Source organism: Diadema antillarum, unplaced genomic scaffold (genome assembly GCF_040938485.1).
Source record: "Diadema antillarum isolate AM-2024a unplaced genomic scaffold, OU_Dant_1.0 seq00001862_RagTag, whole genome shotgun sequence".
Lineage (NCBI taxonomy): Eukaryota > Metazoa > Echinodermata > Echinoidea > Diadematoida > Diadematidae > Diadema > Diadema antillarum.
The window spans coordinates 116563-137391 of NW_027272532.1; the positions used below are offsets into that span (position 1 = coordinate 116563).

Here is a 20829-nt window from a genome sequence, read left to right on the forward strand (position 1 = left end):
GTCTTTAATAGTTTTTGTTGTTGTTATTTTTGGTGTTGTTAGTTGTCAACAGTCATAGCACTTACCGCGACATGCACACATTCACAAAACAAAGAATTGCAAATTCACAGTGAATTAAATGCCTCACGATCGAACTATATATAGGTCATCCTTTTTTTCCCCCGCTTGTAATGTTAGCCTATAGATAGACCCTATAGCGTCTATCTATAGGCTATACCTATGTATAGGGTCTATCTATATAGGGAGGCTAACATTACAAGCGGGAAAAAAAAAGGATGACCTATCCTGAAGGGCATTGTCATACAAAACGCAGGTTTCCGCTACGTATAGGATTCGCAAAATAACGTAATAGATGCAACGACGCCTGAATTGTGAAATTTGTGCGACATTAAATAGAAGAACTCGACACGCGAAATTTGTCACTTTCGTAGTCACCCAAGCAAGTCGGCATACAATCTTAGTCTTCGGTATCTTTGAAATAAACAATGACATCTGGTTTGACATTAACACTAGAAGACAAAGGAGACGACAATAAATGGCGGATGCAATACCAGCTAGTGAAACGCTTGACTTTTTATAAAATGTAGTGATCAAGTATTACGGGTTACTTGCGATTCAATTCAATTCAATTCAATTCAATTCAATTCAATTCAATTCAATTCAATTCATTTCAATTCAATTCAGTTCAGTTCAGTTCAGTTCAGTTCAATTCAATTCAATTCAATTCAATTCAATTTAATCCAGATCAATTCAATTCAATTGATTTATTTTCATTCTTCTTTTTCCAACAAAACAACACAGAATAAATCAGGAATTATATCATAAACAAAAACATTCGACTTTGCAAAAGTTAAATGATAGGCCTACATGCAGATAAATTATGCTTGCATATACTGGCATTATTGAAAGAAAAGAGGAAAGAAAGACAGGAAAAATAAGAAATGAAGACGATGACAAAGAAAAACTGACGCTACACAGCACACGTTTTATATCATAACAGTTAATGAATATGATGATTATGAAGGGCGTGTGTGCTCTCTTTCAACATGAGCTATGGTGTGTATACATTAAACAACAACACTTCAAACAATTATTGAATTAAAATGGTAAATTCAACATCTTAAATGTTGTCATCCTCGAACCTTTTGTATACAATTTACAAAAGGTTTGAGGATGACATTAATGTTTCTAACACTCAAAATGTTAAAATTAATACTCGGAATGGTAAATTTATCACTCTATAAAGATATTGGATTTACCACTTCATAGTGATGGTAAATCCAACATTTTGAGTGTTAAATTCAACATGTACAAAAGGTGCGAGGAGTGACAACATTAACTGAAGATGTTGATTTAGCATTTCATGTTTCAGAGTGAATAGAATTCCTGCGAATGCGGACAGAGACATTCGCGGCCGTGTTTTGGCAAAACCACGTATCCCTGTTATACAGTATAAGGCACTTTCGAGATATTTGAGGAAATAGATATCCAACTATTGCAACATAAAGATTCCTGTTATTTCTTTTGACATGACACACGGACATATATTAAGATTGTAGAAAAAAATAACGATTTTTACGAGATATTTGCAAAGCAGTTTTACAAGTGTCATGATGATGCCGAAGCTGTATAATTTCATTTGAATTTATAGATTCGATACGGAGAGATAACGCTTATAGGAGAAATCAAAGATTATATAACTGCAAGAAGATGATTGTCAAGGAATTGTTCGTTTCTAATCAAAGATATATATATCTTTATATCTTAATATCCACATTGGAGATAAATCTGTAACTAAAACGCGCATGCGTGCGCACGTGTCTCTGTGGTTATCAGTTAATCCGTGTGTGCAAGTACTGAAATAGTAAAGACCGGCACGTGACCAATGAAGAGTAAAGCTGTACAAACATCAGAAGGAGTGGCAGAACATACTCCTGTACCACGCATATAACAGTAGCAGCAAAGCAGTGGACTAGCTATTGGATATGCAATGTATATCAGTGGCGATAAAAATGGTGCTTCCTAACACTGGTATGAATAACAGGACAAGCTACTGGTAGAAATTTCGATATCAAAATACAGCTGTATAGCGGCATTTTTTGACAAGATTTTTTTCATTTTAATTAAAAACAGACGTCTCAGCGCATTTTCTTATCTACTCAGTATAGCACTGATAAAGTCTCCGTCTGACGGTCTCCACTCCCACCCCCACCCCTCTCTCTGATAACTGTTTTAAACCCCTTCTTGCGCCAGTGAGTCCTATGTACACAAATTTCACACACAATCCTATGGACAATAAATCAATGTTGCATGCAAATGGTTAAAATTCTGTATCCCCCATCAATGGACATTGGATGCTTTGTTTCACTTACGTATAAAATGTGATCAAACATAATGATTATCATCCTCTCGCCGATGCGATTCTTCCTGTCCAGTTGTGCATTATCCACTTGTATCGTATAGTCTGATGTATAATTCAATTGACATCTTCAAGTATAAAACATTACATATTATTTTAATATTTGAAGGCTTCCGTGGCGGTTATAGATACTGTATAGGTGGTAGAAACGAGTCTTAACGGTGCAAGCACCAGATATTCTATCTTGGGCTAGACTATACCCAAGAAAGAATACGTGGTGCACCGTTAAGCCTTCTATATACCACCCATTATTGATTTCTGGAATTTCTTTGAGATACTTCATGATATTTCTTTATGACATCAAATTAACAGTATAACAGTGGAAAGGGAATGGACTCCAGTTTCTTATTTTTCGATTTACTTCATCTTCATAACATGCACTGTTGGTCCTTCTGTGTTTGCTATCATAAAGGCCTACTCAGATTACATTTAAATTGAACAAAAGCGACAAAAACATTGCCGGTTGGTCTTCCGGCGTGAAATTCCCCGTTCTGAGCGCTTACCCTATAGGACTGAAATTTAAAGGACGTGTAATTCAAAACATTGGTTTAGATAGGTATATATTTAGAAGGGGAGGGGGTTAGGGGAAATAGGGTGTCCAGGGGTCTCTCTTATTCCTGCTCCATGCAGGTTCGGGGTCCAGCTATTTACGATGGAATAGAATGTAAGTTTTGCTTAACCTGCAGATACTTGAATCATGGGTGCGATATGTCGCAGGAACCAAAAATGTCATGGAACCTGCAAAACTATTTTGTTTACTAATTCGCAAAGTAATACCAACACCAGTGGCGGATCAAGAGGGGGTGCACCGGGCGCGTGCCCCCTCTTTATTTGTTGTTAAAAACAAAAGGAATGAAAAGAAAAAAATGAGATGAAATCCGGAAGTATACATAGCAATAGAAATATTGTTTGCGCCCCCCCCCCCCTTTAAGGAATTCCTGGATCCGACCCTGTCAATGATATATATACCTCTCAATGTATAATGTGTTGAGGATCCTGATGTCATATCTAAATGGTTCAAATTCAATCAATTTCACTTTATAAGTTATTAAAGGGGCCCTGAAATCCAAATGCATGTTGATCTGTGTTGATTTATAATACCTTCAACATCACTTTTGCGGTGAAACGAATATCTAGAAACATTCCATATATTTATGATTTTTCTTTTATTTTTCTTCAGATTACTCGAGAACGCCCACAAAAAAAATCCTTCCAAACCAATGAATATTCATATTCTTGAGATGACATCATCTGTCAATCATTGCTAAAATGCTGAAATGTTTAACAAAAGACATTGGAATGCACCTTCCCCTCGACTCAGCATAACTTGCATGTTCCCTCGCCATGTCTTTTGTTAGTCACATTAATATGACAGAAACATGCAAGTTATGCTGAGTCGAGGGGAAGGTGCATTCCAATGTCTTTTATTAAACATTTCAGCACTTTAGCAATGATTGACAGATGATGTCATCTCAAGAATATGAATATTGATTGGTTTGGAAGGATTTTTTGTGGGCGTTCCCAAGTAATCTGAAGAAAAATAGAAGAAAAAATCATTAGAAATATATGGAATGTTTCTAGATATTCGTTTCACCGCAAAAGTGATGTTCAGGGTATCATAAATCAACACAAATCAACATGCATTTGGATTTCAGGGCCCCTTAATCATTTCTTATTTTGGGTCCCATCACAACTAATTCTTTGATGTCTATAGGTTCTTTCATGTTTGCATTGCTGTTGCTGGCTATGTTATTTATACCACTGTTACATAGTATATAACTATGTTTTTGTACTTTGTTTAAAAAGTAATATCACTATTGTATTTACGTTGTTATAATATTTCCCTATATTTCTATTTCTAGAAACCATAAGGGAACACCGATAAAATATAAATGATAGTCAAACCTTCTTGATATCAGTCTCATTTTTATTCATTAAACTGAGTTTTATGCGAAGACCTAGAAAATGTATATACATGCATATATAATTCATATACACGAACTATCAAAAAACGCACACACTTACCAATGTCTGATAGTCATGGTAAAATCATCAAAACGGCATCGCCAACCACCAGCAGCATCAACAAGAATAACGATAATTATATTACTCTTAGTAATAATGATAAATAGTGATAATAGCTTTTATCATCATAATATTAACGACAAGAACGATGGACAACGAAATGATAGTAATAACAACGACAATCACAATACAACAAGAACAACTCACATCTTTTACAAAGTAACAGTCCCTATACATTTTCAATGCAAAAAGTCGTTTTGTAAACGTTGGGATTTTCTGTTTGTTTGTTTTATAAACAAATAAGTCCACACCATGTCCTAGTTAGGTTTTGTGTTGGCTTACACAGAGAATAACGATTAAGTTAGTTCATGCTCAATTTTGATTTTGCGTCTTTTTTTTTTCCTTCAGTTACAGTCAGACGAAAGGCTTTCATCACAATCGGATCGACCTGAAATTAAAAAGTTGTACTAATTCCCCCCTTTTTTTCTCGAATTAGTGAAAATAGCGGCAACCATATTATTATTCAGATTTGTAGAAGTGAGGATGCCATCACCTCAAATCTCACCGTAATTGAATTGTACACAAATCTTCACTATGGTTAACCTTGATATTCTTTTTATTTTTGATGAATCCAATTGTCGCGAGATGTACCCTTCGCCTCAAATTATTGTAGTCTCATAAGACACAAGCAACCATAGCTTTTAGGGGGGAAAATTTGAAGTTGCTAAATCAGGAACAAAAACACGATTTCGACAATATTTGTAACGTATTCACCAATGGGAGGTTAGAATAGCGAGTATGATTATAGACCGAAGCCTCAGCAAATTTGAACGTAATTGGTGAGAACATGTGAAATTTTAAGTTTTCATAATAAATAACTTCTTATTTCAGGTCCGATTTTCAGGAAACTTCTTACATTCTCTTCGTCTGATTGGCACTGTATACTGCAGGACAAATTGAACTCGGTGCGGAATTAAATGGATGGTTTACTTTTGGTTAAGATGGGGATTCAGGTCTGAACTTTTTTGAAAGACGATTCTAGGAGGAATTCAAAGTTTATTGTTGATGAAAAACAGATTTGAAATGGAGCTGAGATATCCAAAAGGAAAGTGGTCCTAGTAAAAGTTGGGACCCACCTTCTGTCTTACTTTATTTTTCAATACCTCAGCCATTTCAAAACCGAGTTTCTTCAAATAAACTTTGAATTCCTCTCAGAACTGTATATTCTTTAATATTCATTGAAATTAATTAATCAATTTTCTTACAAAAGTCAAACCCTGACTCACCATCTTAACCAAAACCAAAATTTATACTTCGGTTGCCATACACACTCTTAAAAATGTGCTATACTTTGTTTTTTCCTGCATGGTATTCAGTGTATCAAACATGGTGACCAAAAAGGTTACGCTATAAATTGAAACAAAGGACAAACTCCTAGATTAACCCATCATAATACGATACCGTGGTGACTCATAATAACATATTAGTAATGCATGATAATGATTATTGTTATAGTGCTCTATGTCTCTAAGTTGAGCGCTATAAATGTGTTTCTGTGCCAATGACATTGGAGAGTGTGTATAATAAAGCAATACATTCTTCGTGGAGTTTTGAGTGCCAATCAGCACTCACATAGCAGACAAAGGGTTAAGGATGTATCTATAGGGTATATGTCATAGGCTGCATTATTCTCCTATTCAAGATGATATGGACGGCTAATAATATCACTATGAGGTATGACAACATCTCCGAATCAAGAGATTAACTGCAATCAAACAGTATAAGCAGGGGTGTGAGAGTACTTGTGAGGAAAAAAATCTGAAAACATCTCAAATTCATGACAAAACAAGTGAATTCAACTGTGAACATTTCAATGCACTTCAACTGCCCAAAAGTCTGTAAAATGAGTTTTGGACAGAGTAAAAAAGTCTGCGATCAGATAAAACTCTGAACTCTTACATCCTCTCCGTAAGAATAGCGATAGCCTGCACGAGATATATTAACCAATCAGATCTATATGGGGAAAATATTTACTACTTAAATTATCGGCATGTCATTATAACATTGTCACCTCTGAATTCAACTGCTAATCTTTTCTTGAAATGGGATTACATGAAATTCAATGAGTTTGAGCCAATCTGAGAGAAACAGAAAGCCTGATACTTTAAAGCGTGTTGCCAATTTCGGTATCATTTTCAAATTTAGCAATTGAGAGACTTTTGGATCTTCTGCACCCGAAACAAACAATCAGAATATGAGCAATAGATGGCAGAAATGAAAGAGAACATTTTACTCTACTACGAAACACAAACACAGAATGCTATGAATGACTACATGCTTTTAAAGGGAAATTACGGACAAGTTTGTCTTCAAAGAAAGAGTAAAAATAGAATTATTCTATAAGCACAGTAGTGAAAATTTGATCAAAATCGGATAAAATTAGGGAAGTATAGTTACATTTTTGCAAAACAGTTTTCAAACGGTTGATCTGAATGTGCATATATGAGTGAGCTGACGTGGTCATCAAGTTGCACCTCACAATTTCCATTGATCGTGGTTCAAAGAAAATGTCAAAAAATCATATTTTATGCTTCAGAATAGTAAAACATAATATCATTCCTGATTGAATAACCTCAGAATGACGATTAGTCAGATATGATTCATGTACATTGTTTCCTGATGGAACCCCTTGCGACACCTTTCAGTGGTTATATACAGTGTACTAAAAACTGACGTTTGCAACTGTTGGCAGCGAGAACTCTGATTTTGTCAGTGCTCGTGGTCACCTGCTGTTAAGTGAAATCACGCCATCTTTCGGCTGGACGTGGAGAAGTTTTTCATTTCTTTCTTCCTTTTTGTAGAGCCAGCGATGGGGCACCCATGTGCATTTGATTGTACATTGTCGTTCACCATGTAAATTTTGAATTCCTCGCTCGTATTCCCTTGCATTCGATTGCAGTCAAGCATGCCCGAGAGTTTGCGACGGCGAATTAATTCGAAAATGACTGTGATCGTCATAAAATGACAATCGATGCCTTTCACGGTTTGGAATCATAACATCGACACATGCTCTTCCGTGTTAAAGATCTGTGCCGTTAATATTATTGTCAAAACCTACCTGTTAAAAATATCGCTGTTAAACGCCATTATGCTGTACGTATTACGTTCTTAAATTCTAATGAAAGTTGAGTATACACAATGTGAGAAATGATCTTCAGCTTGTATACTGTATTTATGATTATCGCTATTAGTATTTTATCTCAAACCCGTGTAGAGCTTCCATCACTCAAAGACAAATGAATACACAAGACGGTAACTTCGGGCAGGTTGGATGCCAATTTCATCGCATCTATCAGATGTCAAATAGTCTGTAACATAACATACGTCACAAGCGTGTTTTCCTCTCACAAATGAATACAGCGGAACAAAAGACGCTGTTATAATGGTCTTATTAATATTTCAGTAATCAGTGCAAGAATAGCTTTGTATTCAGTTAGATTTTCTTCTTCTTTTTTAACTATCTTCTGTACACTCGGTTAGCAATTCTCTTGGACCATGTTAAAAAAAAATCAGTGTGTGATGAATAAAAAGACTAGCGTAAGATGAAAGGAAATGAGATTACTATTCAGACAGACAGGACTGACCCCTGGATCTCTTGCACAGTGTAATACAATGAAATGCCCACGGAAGACTACTTAAGTATACAAATCAGAGTGACACAATGTTTTTACGATGACGAGTGTGTCTCAAACCAGGGCCCTGTTTTATAAAGCTGTTCGTAAAGTGATACGCATGACTTTACGAACGACTTAAATATGACAAGCCAAGTGGGTTTCCTCATCATCGTTAATTTCAATAGCTAAAGTTGAAATTTGCAGATATAATGATTATTCTTATATGTAAGCACACGTTTTTAGTTGAAAGAGTATTTTTGCCCCAATGTAGATGAAATATTGATAGCACAGTCGTACTTTGCTAAAACGTAACGAAAAAAAAAAAACCACATCGGCACTTCCATTCCAGTCGTACGTAAAGTCCACTGAAAATCAGTGGTAAAGTCATGCGTAACTTTACGAACAGCTTTGTGAAGCAGGGTCCAGCAGAACGGAGTACATGTATTTGGTTATTGCCTTTTGGTTCGTAGGTATTTCAGAAACATATCGGGAGAGGGGGGGGGGGGAGATTTAAACTTTTAGAGAGAGAGGGGGGGGGCAGAGAGACAAAGAAAAAGGGGGGGGGGTGGAGAGGTTAACGCTGCATGGGTTGTGTGGATCACCTACTGACTTTACATACCTATCTGCCTATTACTCGGTTTTATAACGCTGTAACTAGATGTTGCCCATAAGGGGGGGGGGGGGGGGGCTTCGAAAATAAGTAAAGTTGATTCGGTAAGCATACTGAAGCCTCCCAACTGAATAGTCTTTATCATAAAAAAAAAAAACACCCTAACCGAACAGGTCTTATACAGTATTATCTATAATACAGGGGAACAATTCAACATGTAATCAAAGGGTCCCTGAAATCCAAATGTATATTTACCTCCATTGATGCCTTTTGGTCTGTGCATAACTAAATCGCTAAATATTTTTTTTCTTATTTTTTTTCCTGCACCTATCTATTAAAAAAAAAATCTTCCAGAGGTTGAGCTGAACATGGTGAAGAGAAAAAAGAAGTAAGAAAAGATGTTTAACAGCATAATATGATGCTTATTGTTTTTTCATGAAGTATTTAGGGATTTGGTAACGTAGAGACCAATAGCCATCAACAGAGGTCTACATGTTTACATTCGCACTGCAAGGACCTTTTAATTAAATGCAAGGTACAATGCAGACGAGCGGTCAATGGCTTATGTGCTTGTAATGGGATAATTCATGAATTACATGCATAGACTTCGTGATAATTATGTACAAGTTGAGGGGTGCCAGGAAACTTAATCACGTGTCCACTTTGTCATCATGATCAGCTGGCTTCAAAACCGACTCGTAGGAGGGCGGGGCCTCGGTTGGCGGGGGCGTGGCTGGAGTGTACTCCGGTGGGGGTGAGTCGAAGGCGGGGTTATCTACCGTCTCCGTGTTGGAACGATACGATACCACGGCGTCGCCGCCGAAGTCCCCCTCCCTTTGTAACTGAAGACGTTGCTTCTTGCGTATGTTTTGGTAGAGAGCAAGGAGCATCATTACGGCGAGAGCTATAATTGCTGTCAGAGTAATCAGAGCGATTTCCCAGCCGGGGATCGTAGAGGGCGTGTTTGGATCTGTGTACGAAGATAAACACATTCAGAGATAGAAGGACACACACACACACACAAATATCCATCTAAACTATGTATGCATTGATATACTAGGAACAGTGAATGAACACTGTAATTATCGTAATTAACGTAATTAATACACAATATTCCCTTAAAACGCAACGAAACTGTAAATTACTTAAACGCAGGTAAGTGTACCTGACACACGAATTTCGTTCTTGATTGTTCCATTAAGGGTTTATGAAAATGTAGATACTTGTTGACTTGGGTTGATTTATAGACCTTTATCATCATTTATTTTTTATTTGTTGATAGCGAAAAGTTTGGCAACGGGTCACCGACTGGACTCCAACCTCTTTAAAAAAGGACTGGTATTCAGTGATTTCTGGCCTTTTGCACGAAAATTTTCGCTCGGTAACTATTTGTTGACCAAGTGGTCGCCGATAAGATTATTATGATTACAATTGAAAATGTTTTGTATATTGTCTGTGTCCACGTGCCAAGTTCATGTATCACGTACTGAGACTGTTTGGTTATAGACCTTGGTGTAACTTCGTGGTTTGACGCAGCTAGTCCACATTCAGGGCGGATCCAGGAATTCCGTAAAGGGGGGGGGGGGGCAAACAATATTTTTGGTGCCACTTCCGAGTTTCATCTCATTTTTTTTTAAACAAATAATATAAAGAGGGGCACGCGCCCGGTGCGCCCCCTCTAGATCCGCCACTGACATTCATTTATGCACCGTTTCCTGGCCACACGAGGCAATCTTTCCAATACTAAAGACATAAGTAAGGGAGTGTCAGCGAAGAGTAAAGGTAAGGAGCTGTGTTTGAAGCTCCTTGGTAAAGGTAAGGGTAAGGGACGGGAAGATCACAGCTGAATGGCAGTGGCGGCAGCCTCATTCACATGACCAAGCAATATTGTGCCCATGAGACTTACGAAAAAGAGAGCAATCTTAAAATTATTGTTGGGTTCTAAACGAGCATCAGTAACTAACGAATCTATAATGGTCAGTATAACCTGTCGCCGACCAGTTGCAAATCATTCGCAAACACTTCTATGAGCAATCATCATTCATTTTTTTCTTTTGTTGCTGGCAAAACGTTTGCAAGAAGTTCGTCATACTGTCGTCATTTTGCAAACAGCCGACAACCTGTCGGTAAGTGGTCTGCAACCACTGGCCGATCAAAAATTTTTTGGGTTGGTCGCCGATTGGTAGTCGATTTTCGACAGGAAGTTTTGGTTGCTGGACGTCAGAGACCATGCCTTACCTCATATGTGACCAAGCCCTTATCATGTAGTGATCGTTGATAACCCCCAAATGGAAAGTCAGCAACCAATCGGCAGCCAATTTCCCGAGCACTTGAAGACCATTTACAAACCTTTCTGCGAGCAGACGCCTATTCATTTTTATGCCTCCGCCACGAAGTGGTGCCGGAGGCATTATGTTTTCGGGTTGTCCGTCCGTCCGTCCGTCCGTCCGTCCGTCCGTCCTTCCGTCCGTCCTTCCGTCCGTCCGTAATGAATTTTGTGGACAGGGTAACTATCAAAACCTTTTGAGGTATCTTAATGAAACTTGGCATGTATGTGTATTAGGGGGTGAAGTTGTGCCTATCAACTTTTGGGTGCACATGCTCAAGGTCAAAGGTCAAAAGGTCAAGGTCAAATACATTGAATTTCACTATTTCCACCATATCGATGCAATGCCTGAAGATATTTTCTTGAAACTTAGTGTATACATGTATTACCCAATTAAAATTCTCTGGGGAAAGTTTGAGTCATGAGGTCAAAGGTCAAAGGTCAAAAGGTCAAGTAGATATATTAAAACTTCCCCTTTTTTCTCTGTACCTTGGAAATTGTTCAAGGTATCTTCATGGAACATAGTATGGTATACATGTACTGACTGGCAGTAATTATTTAGAGTTGTGGGTTCATGGGGTCAAAGGTCAGGGGTCAAAGGTCAAGGGCAACACTTCAAACTTTTACTTTTTCCCTCATGTTTATGCAATGCCGGCAGGATTTTTTTTTTTTACACTTGGTGTATTCATGTATAACCTAATAGAAATTCTCTGGAAAGATTTTTTTTCTTTTGTTTTTGCCTCAAAGGTCAAAAGGTCAAAGATCAAGTGAAAGTGCTGAACTAAGTTTTTCCTCCATATTTCGGAAGTGGCTCAAGTTATCTTGAAACTTACTACATATGTATGCATGTTATGCCTGACAGTGATTATCTTATCAATTTCAGGGTCAAAGGCCAGATGAAAATGGTAACAATTTACTATTCAATACAGAAATTGCATTTTTTCTCCATACCTTGAAAATTACTCAATGCATAAATATATGAATGGGTCAAAGTCAAGTTAAAGTCCTTAAATCCCAAATACATGCTCTCCTATTCATCCAATTAAACCAGGACAAGGCAGGTGAACATTCAACACATTTGTGACAAACTTGTCATTTTAATATTTTGCCAATTATGTGAAAATGTAATCACACTTTGTCCACATGTACTATTTAGACCTATTAGGGGAATCATGCATTGTTGCGGAGGCATACCAGTCGCCATAGCGACATTTCTAGTTTTTTTCTGTTGTTCACAGAATTTTCGCAAAGCTCTCTCGAATCGGTCGTCATGTGGTTTGCAAATTGTGTGCAACGGGTTGGCAACCGGTCAGTAACCGGTCAGCAACCAGTCGCCTCTCAAAAATTTGGGGCTTTTGTCACCGATTGGTTGTCAACGGTTTCTAGAAATTATTGGTTGCTGGAAGTCGACTACCAGTCTTCGCGTATGTTTGACCATTACATCATCGTTGCAACGTGTCATTGCTGTAGAATAGGCACCTGCTTCTTGGAAGAGGCAATCGATCCCGATGTCGTATAGATGAGGACAATTCAGTCGCAATCCCCAGGGGCTATGTCGGCACTGACCAAGAGAATCCTCGATGCCTTCACATTCTACGTCCTTCAGCCAGACAATCCCGTGGCCCTTGGAGAACTCCGAGGATTCTAGAGTGCGGAATGAATTGAGCGGGTAGCCCAGTTGTCGACACACCACCTGCAACACAATACACATCTTTCTGCAGTGAGACATGACATTACTATTATAGGTTTAGAGATAAAGTGGTTAGAATTTATTTTACACTCATTCACAATAACGTTTTTCATCTTCATATTTGTGATGAGACAATTACATGACTTTATACCATAATGAGTCGCCTCCTCTGTGGAATTTCGAAATGGTGTGAGGAGGATGCTTCAGTATAGATGGATGAGCTCACTCGAACCAACGCAGCGGGGGAAAAACCGTGAAAGTCCCACAGACACTCATAATACATTGAGACGGAGATTATAAGAGATGGGCCCTACGGTTTTCCCTTTAACAGTTTAAGATATTTACGCGATTCAAAATTACGTTAATTTCGTATGGTATCAGAAGACATCTCAATATAACGATGCTGCATTAGTAGTATTTGTATAGTATGATTTTATATGGTTGCCTAGATGAAATGCATCAACAAATAATTATTCCCTTCTCCGATACGGAATATATGAAATATAAATCTGACAATCCCATCATGTGTAGATGTACGTTCATAGTCATTATTTTGTCGCTATTAATTATTGTTCCAGTCATCATTATCATCATCATCATCATTATAAATGTATACCCAAAAAGTAATCACTAGGATTATTGTATTTCATGTGTAAGTTTATACATCAATCGCGTCCCACTTCCAGTCCATATGATGTTCTGTGATGTGTTTCTGAAGACAGTCTTTACAAGAAGGAAACCTGGAAATCCACATTCAGATCGTACCCGAGTCTCATCCAGGCTCCAGCCTCCGGAGGAGCACACGGTACCCCACACTTCGTCATGGAACACCTCCAGTCGTCCTCGGGAGCTTGGGGTGACGACGCCCTCTGTAGATACAAGCCGAACATCCAAGTAGCCGATTGACTCTGAAAAAAATCATCACGCAAAGGCAAAACCAGTCAAGCAGAAAGAAACAACAACAACTACGACAACGAGGTGAGCATGTTTGATGCGACATAAGTGAAATATTCAAACTGAGAAGTAAAAAGCAACAACAAGACCCAAACCTTTGCACGAGATACTATATTTGAGCAGATTTCGCTGCGATCTTTGATGATGTTGTCATCAGCAGCAGGCGTACATTTACGTAAAGAAAAATTTTGCGTGACGCATAATGTAGACGTAAGATTGTAATTATTGTATAACTGTTCATAGATTATTGTATGCCTCATTGTCTTGGAAAATGTGAGACAGAGAAGACAGTCTGTCACTCAGGCATTTTGGCATCAATGTCGTGTATTTGTGTGCGTTTGTAAGTACATGTATTTGCATCGGTGCGCTTGTTTGATAGGTAAAACGCAAAGTGAAAAAAACCCAACAACAGCTACAAAGAAGCCATCTAAGCTTCCAATAACTGAGGATAAAATTCCTTGTGCAAGCTGTTGGGAAGGATGGCGCTAACACGCACACGCACATGCATACAGATAAACACAAACACTGCTCAGTAATAATGTATGATACGCAAAGAAGGGGATGAATTGGGTGTTATACCATATGATCTACAGAGGAGTCCCACGTTGTCGTTACTACGACACGACGATCCGGCCTCGACATCCACAGGGCAGTCGCCCACACGCAGCTCGTCCCCCGTACAGGCGAGCAAGTCTGGCCCGAAAAGCCCTGGCTGACTGCTGTAGCCGAAGTACCCGTTGTTGTACACTCCGATCACGGATTCGAAGCCCAAGTGGCGGCACATGACGGTGGCGGTCTCCGGGTGAACGTCACAGAAGGGGGCCCACTCCCCTCCGAGGAAGATTTCGACCCGCCCCTGGGCGTAGTACTCTGAGCCCTGAAACCTTAAGTCAGACTCTGAATTGAGAATTATATCGAAGAAAAAGAGAATTAATAAATAGAGAGAATCGTTATCATTACTGAGGCCCAACGGTAAGATTAACTCGTTGTCTACGGGAACCTGGTGCTCCCTGTTTTGAAGCAATGGGAATTCGAGTAATCTCGGAAGCAACGGGTGCAAAACAATGCCGAGAAAGATTTCGACCCGCCTCTGGGCATAGCACTCTGAGCCTTGAAACCTCAAGTCAAACTCTGAATTGCGAATCATATCGAAGAAAAAGAGAATTGATAAAGAGAGAGAGAGACTCATTATCGTTACCGTGGCCCAACGGTAAGATTAAAAAATGCCGAGGTAGATTTCGATCCTCCTCTGGGCATAGTAATCTGAGCCCTGAAGCCTCAAGTCAGACTCTGAATTGGGAATTATGACGGTAGAAAATGTTACCGTCATGATACATAGTAGTTAAATATGTTATAAAATGTCACAAATCTTCCTCCCTCTCTCCCTTCCCCTTCCTTTGACGTGGTGTTACATGTTTACACGTGGTTTTGAGAAAAAAAAGAAGTGGGAAAATTCCAGGCCAAATTAGGCGACTACAATTGCCCTGTGAAAAGTTTACGAGGTGCCAATGGTTCAACATTAAAAAAGAAAAAGTTAAAGCCGAAGTTGCGCTTAAATTGCATCTTCATCTTAGAAAAATGATGGATTCACAAGCCATATAAATGTCAATAAAACTCCGGCAACTGACAAATGGAATTAGGAACAGACAGTAGACAAGTCGCACTGCATACTGGAAATTAACTTTAAGAAACTGATGGTAAAGATAAATATTTACACGAAGTCGATGATAAGCTCATGTTATCAAAGGTATGCAAATATGAACTTGCACCTGCGGCATGTGACGTGATATATGGGAATCTACACCCTACAAGCAATGCTTCTATGTAGATTTCCCATATTTCATAAATGCTGTACTTGACAATTCATCCATGCTTTTGTATTGTTATGTTTATGGTTTATTTATTTGTTGAAATGTGGAATATGGAACAATAAAAAAACCCCAAATAAATATATTATTATTCAAACGTGTATCAGATAGTAGGCGTCTAACCGTTTGGGAAAGACGAATTACTTCTACAGCAGTTACATTGAAAGATTGAGATTATTATTCACAATGGTGAATATGTGGTACAGACCTGTACATGTACCAGTATACAGCTGTATGACAGATTTCTGTTTTCATCTATATATATTGTCACTCTCTGTACAAATATACTCGTAAGATCTCAATTAATGTCGAATCCTACTGGTTCTTTTTCTGACTTGTTTGTTAAACATAGATCAGCGGTTGCGATCATAAAACACATTTGTACAGAAGATGACAATTGATTAGATTAAAAAAAAAATCTGTCATAACAGTTACATTCTTCACCAACGTTCTCGAGCAGGGATTGGCGAAAAATAATGACTCGAGGGACAAAGATCATTCCAATGGAGTGTATAAGTGCCTAACTGAGAGCTATGTGTCCCTTGTTCTAATGGACACTCTAATAAATAATGTCGTCACACAATTCATGGCATATGACGTCACACAATAAACCATCTTTTATTGTTTGTACGCCACTGGAATCACGGTCGTTTTGCGTTTTTTTATTTTCTGATGACTGATGTGGGTATATGCCATTGCAGTTTAGGACCACTGTTTTTTACATGAGTGTTGGCAGACATTGAAAGTTCTAGGATTCTGAAGAAAGTGTTTGTTTTGATATTTTGTTGAGGAATAGAATACAACACAGTGACGCATCGCAACCAACATCGTTCTGATCTGATGTCTCTTCCTCTCTCTGATATCTCAAATATTGGGGCAGAAAATTTACCTAAAATGCTGCATTTGTTGGCAGATTGCTGAGATCACGAAATGATAATATTAGAGTGTCCATTATTGCTGAGCATTCCTTGAACCTCCTCTTCCCTAAGAGAGACCACTGAGAGATTGCTATAAATTACTCAACCGATGTCCCGCGGCAATTTAGCATACTCTGAGGAATTATTGAGAAATCATGGCGGACTGTGGAGATCTTTGGGGCTCACACGGGTAAATATTTCTCCATAGAGACGTGTGTTAAAATTCAACATTCCAAAAAATTCTGTAAAATAGCTGGGAGAAGTGAAGTGTTTCATCTTCACTAACCTGAAAAAGTGAGATATACCCTTTCATCCATCAAATTTCCAAGGGGGTTCTTCAGCTCAATTTCTGTCCACGGGTTCGCAAAGCTAGATTACGAGTTCTTTTTACGAGTTCTTTTTACTAAAAAAATCACATATTTTTTGTACACGCACCCAATCAAATATAGTCCCTTCAAATTCCATGAGAAAAGCTTTCATCTTCCAACCAAAATACAGTTTGTAGAAGAATTCATACTCATTATCTGCAGCTATTCAGTTTTTTTTTTGCCAAACTGCATTTCTGATTTTTAATCATTTTTTTTCTTCATTTATTTTAGCATATTTGATACGATTTTGTGATGCGGTCAGGGATATTCCATTATATTTACAGGTGTGAGCCCTTTAAAGACTGCGGTAGCGTGGGGAATCCGGCTCGGATATATTCGATAATCCCTGTACCGAATTGTGCATAGCAAAATTGTCAATGATACTTGTGAAAGTACACACAGAGCCGAAGAATCTGGATTGATGTCGGCGGTTACCGATAACCGTACGCTTCGACGCACATATTGGCGGCATACATAATTGTGACAGATTTCAAAATGTACCCCGATGGGCAGCGAATTGATCAGGCCACCCGTGATACCCGGTTTATGTTCGTTATTTCCAAGGTTCGTTATTCCAAAGGTTCGTAATTCCGAAGGTTCGTAATTCCGAAAGTTGAATATTGAAGTTGGAAGTTGACCTTATTACATTTCGGATTAACGAACCTTCGGGAAAAAAAAAACCCCGAACCTTTCGTTTTCGGATTGCCGAACCTTCTGAATGATAACCTATATTTCATTTTCGGAATAACAATCCTTCCGAATAACGAACCTTCGGAATAATGACACAAATTGTTCATATTAACGAACCTTTGTTCTTTTTTTTTTCGGATTGTCGAGCCTCTAGGTATAGGGAATTTTTGTGTTTCGGAACAACGAATCATTTTTCATCTTCGGATTTATGAACCTTCAGAATAAAGAACATCGCCAAACACCCCACGCAACCGAGTCTTTGAAATGCTTGCCGCAAGAAGGTTGAGAGATGTGTCAATTTTTGGATACCGGTACTCAGTGGTTTCACAACTGTCTCGGCTGTGTAGGAGGAGGGTAAAAGAATATAGCATTGTACCAGAAGGCCGTCGATGGGTGAAATATGGTAACTTTCAAGCGATATTATTACCTTTCGGTGAGGCACAAGTGACCTGAGCGAGATTTTCCGCTGAGCACGGTGTCGAGTCCGGCGAAAGTGAACATTCGTTGAGAAGGTTCTCCTGGCCCGTGCAGTCGTAGTTGCGAGTGACCATGAGGCCACTGACACTGTGCACATCAACGGCTCGTTGGCTGGATCCCTGCGAGTAACCCAGCTGGCGGCACGTTACCGCTGCCTCTGCGTCACCCCATTCCGATGTGCACAGCAGCCACCACTCATCGTCTTGGTAGAGGTTCAACACCCCACTGTAGCTGTCATCCCCACCTATCAATGTCATCTGGTCTTCATCTCCTGGAGACAGCAATATCAGAAAAGATGTTTTATGACGATTATGCATATAACATTTCATTAGTATTGCCATACAGGAACCCACTTTATTTCAGTTAAGAGACACTCTTCTGATTGGAAAAAAAATGTAGTGCAGTATATGCAAACTCCACGAGGATTATGAGTTTAACGTCTATAAGAAGACACTACAGCATGATTTAATTTTGTAAAAAAATCGTAAATAGGCCTACACAGGATCAAATGTAAAAACGATCCTATATCATAGGTCCTATACATGAAAATAACTACGAAAACTATATGTAAAATGATAATGTTGTCATCAAGGTCAAAGTAGAACTACATGCACTCACTCCAACACACGACCCCGGCGTCTTCCCTATGACCACAGTTGTCGTTGGCAAAACCTGCGTTAGGACAATGCATAATGCTGGCCTCATTTCCCGAGCACCGGACGTCGTCCAGAAGAATGGCGCCGGTTGCACTTCCAAACCTCGCGTTTCCCAGCGAGTCCTTGGCGCCATACGTGAAGCCGAGCTCACGGCAGACTACCCCGGCGTCAGTGATGTCCCAGCAGTCGTCGCAGACCGTGCCCCAAGTGCCACCATAAAACACCTCCACACGCCCTTCGTGGGGTTTATTGCCATCGACCAGTCGTGTCACTACAGCGGCAAACGAAAGGTATGTAAAGAGACAATGAAGGAAAACGGTACGTGTCGGGAAATCTAACCTGCCCATTTTTACGTAGGCCAATCTATAACGTTTCCTAACAACATCCGAGTGGACAAGAAGTAAGTCGCAGCCATTATAGGTCATGGATGGTGTATGAACGCGCGCGCGAGTGCCCAAGTCCATATTATGCTTATGATATATTATATAATAATGGTTATCACAGATTATGGTATTAATGTCGAATGCAATATACAGCTTCAAATGTTTACTTTTCTCAATCAAGAGTTAACCAGTTTGCAGACATCCCGCTATAGGAAGTGAGTGAACAATGCCATACTGAAGATAGAAAGACCTATAGTATAACAAGAATCTGTTTCTAATGTACCTTTTGGATCACAGCGCAGCATGGCCAGCTGGTTTTGAGGACAAAAATAAGTGTTATCTTCCCACTTCGAGCTCGGACAATCTTCCAACCGCGTTTCACTACCAACACAGTCGGCAACGGTAAGGAGAGAAGAGTTTCCAGTCCCATTCGCGGTCCACCATGTTTGGTACCCTGCATAACCAAGCTGCTTGCAGGCAACGTGTGCCGTGTTATTGGTCCATCCGTCTACGCACACGTCTCCCCAGAGTCCGCCGTCTCCGCGAATCTCAAGCCGTCCTTCGTAAGAATCTCCAGATATCCGCAGAGAACCTGTCATGACATCGTACAAAATGCATGATTATGGTTTGTGGATAAGACTCCCGACTCCCAAACGGAGGACACGAGTTCGATCCCCGCCAAGTGCTTACGTCCTTGGAAAAGATGTTTTTCAAGATGTTTTTACCCACAGTGTTCCGAGTACTCGACCCAGGTGTATAAATGGGTACCTGGCAACGCTAGGGTAAAAATAATAATCATGGCAGGGCTCTCTGGTAGAACTGTGACAACAATAAAGAGGCCACTTTGGATAAAGAATACCTTATTTTTTCTCATTTATAGGCTGCAACTGATAATTTGAGCTATATTCATGACAGAAATAATCAACGTAGAAACGAATCCTAAGGTTTCAAACTTTTTTCCCTGTGCGTTGTCTCCAGCTACAGCCCGTTAACATTCTTGGAAATGTGTTGTTGACCAACTACAGAATTTTATTGCAAATCCATACGTTAATGTACACCTGCTTTGGCATGGGCGTTCATAAGTGTGTATCATTATTACCTTTAGTTGTACAGATAACTGAAGCATCTTCGTCATGTCCACAGTTGTGTGCATTATAGCTGTTGCAGTCATACAGACTCTCTTCGTCTCCATTGCACTGGACATTGTCCAACGCGATGGGTGTAGTGGTTTCACCGGGACCAAAGGCGGCTGCCACTAGAGCCAGGTCCGCATCTACGTAGCCCAGCTCTCTGCAGACCACGCGGGCCTCTTCGAGGCCCCAGTAGTCATCGCACACCGTACCCCAGTCCCATGAAGACGCATGCATGCGCACCTCGACGCGGCCTTCAAAGGGATTGAGGCTGCCACTCAAACGCACAAAGCCTGAATGAATATCAAGTGGAACAATGACAAACAGACATTCCGCGGAAGAGAGAACGTAGTTCTACGCCGATGGATAAGACTTCATTACAGATAAAACGAAAAAAAAAATGGAGCGAGATGAATGGAAGCCAGATCAAAAGATGACTACAATTGATGATAACCAAAAATCAAATCGTAATGATAACCATGATAATTTGCGATCTCTTCTTGGGTAGCCCCTACGCTGTAGCTGGTGGTTTACAGGCTTTTTGTTTATTACAGGTTTACAGGTTTATTGACTTTGTGCGAGTATGTCTAAATACCATTTTCTTTAAATCTAAGTGAAGAGGACCGCAATGAGTAAACCATG

At 39.4% G+C, this 20829-nt stretch overlaps 1 protein-coding gene across 1 annotated transcript; it reads right to left on the bottom strand.

Moving 5' to 3' along the window:
- Positions 1-8893: 8893 nt before the first annotated feature.
- LOC139712823 (scavenger receptor cysteine-rich domain superfamily protein-like) lies at positions 8894-20480 on the bottom strand (the record flags this gene model as incomplete). Its single annotated transcript, XM_071624614.1, has 8 exons — positions 8894-9698; positions 12534-12747; positions 13510-13652; positions 14278-14595; positions 17969-18289; positions 18637-18945; positions 19341-19649; positions 20157-20480. Coding segments are annotated over 8 exons (2258 nt in total), but the record flags the coding sequence as incomplete, so codon positions are not given.
- Positions 20481-20829: the final 349 nt, after the last annotated feature.